This window comes from Thermobia domestica, chromosome 18 (assembly GCF_964235325.1).
Source record: "Thermobia domestica chromosome 18, izTheDome1.hap1.1, whole genome shotgun sequence".
Classification (NCBI taxonomy): Eukaryota; Metazoa; Arthropoda; class Insecta; order Zygentoma; family Lepismatidae; genus Thermobia; species Thermobia domestica.
Genome location: NC_137471.1, coordinates 168,051,373 through 168,057,372, shown reverse-complemented (window position 1 = coordinate 168,057,372; position 6,000 = coordinate 168,051,373). Strand labels below are relative to the sequence as shown.

At 30.9% G+C, this 6,000-nt stretch overlaps 1 protein-coding gene across 1 annotated transcript in view; it reads right to left on the bottom strand.

Annotated features, from left to right (window-relative positions):
• Nucleotides 1-1,657: 1,657 nt before the first annotated feature.
• LOC145676120 (uncharacterized) overlaps nt 1,658-6,000 on the bottom strand; it is a 52,051-nt gene continuing 47,708 nt past the window's right edge. Inside the window, exon 5 of the mRNA XM_081747024.1 lies at nt 1,658-1,846. Within this exon, the coding sequence (XP_081603150.1) occupies nt 1,756-1,846 (91 nt within the window). The 3' untranslated portion in view covers nt 1,658-1,755. The remainder of the gene's footprint in view (nt 1,847-6,000) is intronic.

Genomic DNA, 6,000 nt, shown 5'->3' with positions numbered 1-6,000 from the left:
ATTTTTTGGGGTTAACGATATCAATTGCGTATTTAATAAAGATGTTAAATAGTGTCAATAGTGTATTTAATAAATGTTGTCCAGCAATGATATTAGCGATGTGCAAGCGGCGACGCTATGGTAAATAATATTGGCCAGTGATGGGTGCGCTAGAAGTTTTATCCTTAGTGATAGGCAACCACGAAATAAGGGTGATATCGTCAATGAGGGCAGAGAAGTGCGCTTGAACTGAACTATCTTGTCTACTCGCTAACCATAAAGCCACTTAAATTGAGGTACATTTGTGTTCCCTTAGCAACTTGTACAAATGCACCGTTCGAATATACCAACATTACAGATAAATTAAACAATTATTTCACTTGCTTAAACTGTTATAAATCACGGGGTAACAATAAATCAAATTTTTTGAGTAGAAACTTTAAATTAACACTGTCTGTAAAAAAGCGTTCTGGTCATTGCATTCCCTCACTAGATTTAAGAAAATTCTATCCACTGAAACAAAGATAGTATTTATAAAAGCTTTAACACTCCCTCACCTTGAATGTTGGGATATAGTGATATCAGACTTATTGATTTATTAAATGAAGAAATAGCGTACCTTTCAACATATCTAAAATGCCTTTACACTGTTTGTTTATAATCTCAAACGATCATATCATTTAACACCATACTAGAGAAAGCTGGAACTTTTGAAACTTGTCGATAGACGACATTTGAATCGACTCACTCTTCTCTTTAAGGCCTTGCAATTTGAACAGCTTTTTAACTATTGCAAAGTTTTCAACCACTAAATGCTCACCAGGATCAAATTTAAAATCAGGTGTAAATACACGCCTTTTCCTACCACTACATTCGTCAAAATTTTACTCGAATGCGTTCTTTGCATCCACTATCCATGCATGAAATGACCTTCAATCGAAGACAAGACATCTAAATGAATAAATCTATTTAAGAAGTCGGCTGAACAGAGCCTCTATTCGTCAATCAATACTTATTAAATGTATGTGAATATATTATGTGTTATTTGCAGCCATCTATGTGTGTATGTGATGTCATACTTTTATGTGTGTAATTATTTATGTTTTATATTTCATACATATTGGATTACTATTATTTTATGTTCCATAATATTAATATTATGGTATTAATCATGATCATTGTATGGTTAAATGGGAGACATGTAAAATAGCCTTTATTTCGCCATGTAAAATAAGATTAAATAAAAAATGCTGCACAATTAGATCATTGCCATTACACACTTGAGCATTTAAATAAATATTGCAGCAATATTTTATATGTATAGGTAGGTGTACACGAGCATAACTTCTTTTTGTTAACGCTAACGGAAAACGTAGAAATCGAATTATATTATCCTTATTTCATTTATATTATCCTTTAAACAAGAAACAAAAGTTACCAAACTTCTATGGTTATCATACAGCAAAATATAAATTTTGAAAAAAAAAACTATTGCTAGATGCACCTCAGAGTAAGGTGAAAAATTTAGTATTGTTGTATGATATAATTATTTTCAATCTTAAAAGTTATATTCCCATATATTACATAATATGTTTATTAAGTAAAACTATGCACATCATTAATTGTATTTATTGTCAGGTGAATAATATATAAATGTTAATAGATCTTATAGTAAAATCTTACAGAATTTAATAATATTTCGATGATTTACACAAATTCTAATTATACATTAAAAGTCCTATAAGAATGCATCTTATGTAGTTCAGTGTTATAAAATCATACCTTTGAATTTGTTATTGGAGGTTCAACAATAATAATGCTTATCATCATAGTATATTTCGTTCCATATACACCCACACTCGTATCACTGAAAAAAAACAAGAGTTAAGCTACAAAAGACTCAAAATAACTACGTCTATAAATTACAGCAGAAGGATTTTAAGACGTCTCTAGTAACAGTTGGGAATGTAACTGCTGGAGTGTATGTATTGTTGGAAAGACTATGTGACTTTTTCTATCGTAAATACAAACTGTATATGCACTTACATCTTGTGAAAGAAAGAAAGGGAATAGTACGATGTACAGAAGACTATTATACACTAAAAAACTGTATAGTATATAACTTAACTCATTTTAAAATTTCAATTACCATGTTTTACTATTTTTCTTAGTATGTATTATTCCACTGCCATATCTAGTACAAAATTGTGTATGGGTTCCCAACCGATGGAATTATAAGACGAAATCTGATATATTCAAAAAAAATAATTCGCAAAATGTGAATACTTAATTAAACTGTTAGATACAAGAACGTGATATTGTAGATTTAAAGACAATTGGTTGTTATTTTTGTTTCTACTGATGATATCTAAGTGAAATATGACCTACAGCATCTTTAATTAGTTAACAAAATAAAACCACATAGACGTTAAATACTTTTATTTCAGAACTTGTACTAAAATTGTAAATAAGAATTTACGAAGCAAATATGACATATAGTTAGGCTTAATGATAACATTAAAATGTACAATGTATTTTATCTCATAAGGAAGAAACATAAAGCAGTGATTTTATGAACGTATAACAATTTGTTCATTATTGTGAGATTTTGGTTTTAAATTAGTGACGATAAAAAAGAAAGGTTATATGTACAGAATAACTCAAAATTGGTAAACAAAAATTGTTTTGTGAAATTATTATTCCATATTAATTCCAGATACATATCTGTTGAGAACAAGCTAGAAACCTTTCAGAGACAAAGTCAAAAATGCGAGCCTAAATGTATCAATTCCTGTACAAACATATGTAAAACAGGAATTACATTTTCCCTCCGTCCTTTATATAGACACTAGCTGCGAGAGGAATTTGACTCGACGATAGCCGAGGGTGCTGAGACACAAACTCTTCGCGAACTATCTTGTTAAAAATTAAGATCAACAGTTCGAAACTCTCTCTCGGACGTTTGTTTTTAGTTATTTTCTAAACATTAACATAAGATAAAATAATTAAAATCGCAATAGTTGTTACGCAAGTAAATTACAAATTTAATACTTAACGAGTAACATTTGCGTCTATTGGCTATGTTTCATTTTTGTTCACTTGTACCAAATACTTTCAATCTGTTTAAAAATCTGTAGAATACTCAGTGACACTTACAAGGGGCATCACCCAATTGTCCGGCTCGGATTTCAATGATTTTTTTTTCTGAAAGGGGACATGTATGTATTATTTGAGATGACAGAAATTTTTGCCATGGTGCATGCTTTCTATTTATTTATAATATTTAAGAAGTCTGGTGTGGTTAAGAGATAACTTCAGAAGTCCATTACTTCCCTTTGCAAACGGAGTGCTAATGAAAGAACAACGATGTAGATACATATAAGATCTATGGGAAGTCGTATGGTAATACCTAAATGGTATGGTAGGTATTACATTGACGGTAGCCGTCTTGAAATCCGTTATTTTGATTTAAGGTCAAGTTTTTTAAATGGGAATAGGGTAATATGATACATAATTTCGGGCTAAAATTTAATCAGGAAGACAATGGTGAAGTGAATTTTAAGATACGCCTATTTGGGGAAAAGTTCAGGCATATTAATTGCTTATACTTACATGTGCGTAAGTCCCTTATCTCCGCCTCTATCCCGCCTATTAATGATAATAAGTACGTAAAAGCTTCGTTAATACATATTATGTCTGAAGGCAAGTCATGCGGTAAGTGTAACCTTGACAGCAGCCATCTTGAAATCCACTATTTTGAATTAAAGTGAATTTTTGACAAATGAAATCCATAAAATGTGACACATCACTTTAATAGCCAATGGTATGCTTATTTTCTCTCTATAGTTAACCAGTATGAATTTAGGACTCTTTCTAATGTGCACCAAACGTCCATTACTTGATTTTTCAAATTGGCAACACTCCTAATTTTCACCCCCTGTTTTAAGATTCCAACTGGCACTTTGCAATTGTTACCATGGCTCGTGTTCTGTAAATTTGTTACATTTTTTAAGAGTTCGGATTTGTCATATCATGAATAGTGTTGGGACAGGCATCCAGCAATCTTTCTCAATTTTGAAGACTTGCAATGTAATTATTTATTTCCTATATCTGCACTTCAAAACCTCGTTTACTGATATGAATTAAAAATCACAACGAAACATCTCCAACTTTGCATTCAGTTAATACCGAAGACCTAGCTTGTAATAGATAGTAGATGAGATGAGAAATCAAATGAAAATTCACTTCAAAAAGAAAAACGAAATATGATTGTTGAGTAAATCAATCGCCTTTGGTTTTGTTTTACATTTATGTCTTTATTATTTATTTATTTTTTTCTATGGCAATTTTCTTAGATAGTCAGGCAAAAATATCATTCGTTTTCTAGCGATTGTTGTCGAAGGTTCATATCAGTAAGATTTATAATCACTTTTATCAGGAACTCGATTAACTTACGCCTCTTTATAAACAAGTTACCAGTGTTCATATTATGTTCGTGGTACAAACAGCATGTTGAGAACTGTCATATTATACCTCTTTGATATTATCTATCATTTCTGCTGTCCCTTTAAAGTTGAATTTATTAAAAATAGTTTATTGTTTGTCGTTTAGCAACATGTAGGCTACATTTCCTGATAATTTTATGTTCATATAACAACAATTTGTTATAATTTCATTTTCATTTCTTTAAGTCACATAGGTTCATAGGCTTCTCATGTATTCTGGTTTGAAATAAATAATTCTTCAAAATTCAAAAAGATTGCTATATGCTTATCCCAACACTATTCATGATATGACAAATCCGAACTCTTAAAAAAATGTAACAAATTTAGAAAATATGAGCCATAGTCACAATTGCAAAGTGCCAGTTGAAATCTAAAACATGGAGTGAAAATAAGGAATGTTGACAATTTAGAAGATCAAATAATGGACGTTTGGCGCACATTAGAAAGAGTTCTAAATTCATACTGGTTAACTATAGAGAAAAAATAAGTATACCGTTAGCTTTTTGGGAAAATTTGCTATTAAAGTGATGTGTCACATTCTATGGATTTCATTTGTGAAAACTTCACTTTAATTCAAAATGGCGAATTTCAATATGGCTGCTGTCAAAGTTACACTTACCGCATGACATGTTTTCAGGCATAATATGTATTACCGAAGCTTTTACGTACTTATTATCATTAACCCCTAAAGGGAAACATCTTTTTTACACACGCCAAAGGAAACATGGGTGAATTTTCACCCATGATTTATAAATTTTACATTATAGCTGTATATTTTGAAGTATTTGCTTGAGAATTTATGAAGTAATTAAAAATAATAGAATCAAGAAATATAGTGAAAAATTAAATACAGAAATCTAAAAAATATTTGTATAATACTTATACTACAGTAATACATATACTTTTATATAATATATTTAAACTGAATAATACTAATAGTTATATTTCTGAGGTATTAAATTTTACAGCTGTATAAAAGTTTTAAAAAATGGTTTGTAGAAAAATGCTCATGTTTATCAACAGAGAATTTTGTTTACTGTTCACCTTGAAGCTGGTAAGAAAACATATACAAATCCTGATTAAGGCGTGCATTTTTTGCAAATAACATCCCGATGTTCTGCACAAATAACATTCTTGCATAAGGTGCATTTCACAGCATATTTCTTGTCACTCTTTGTGTACAATTTACAGCGTCCCTGTCTTGGACTTTTCACATCTGATTCCTTTCGTGTTTCCGCCTCTGATTCTTTAGATGTTCCTGGTGATACACTGTCCGTTTCATTCAGGATGTCTTGAATCTTCATTCAAAGAGTACTTGGAAGATTCTTGATTTGCAGTCTGTGTTTCATGAATCTGGTTGCTAGCTGTAGACCCAAATCATGAAGAAATTGAAGTCTGCTTACGTTTGTCCTTCCTCGAGCTGCTAAGACATATGACCAGATAATGAAAGAATGTATACCTGCTGCGTTTAGCAATCCGTAAAATACGGCCATTGGTTAACGCCGTGTACGTCTAC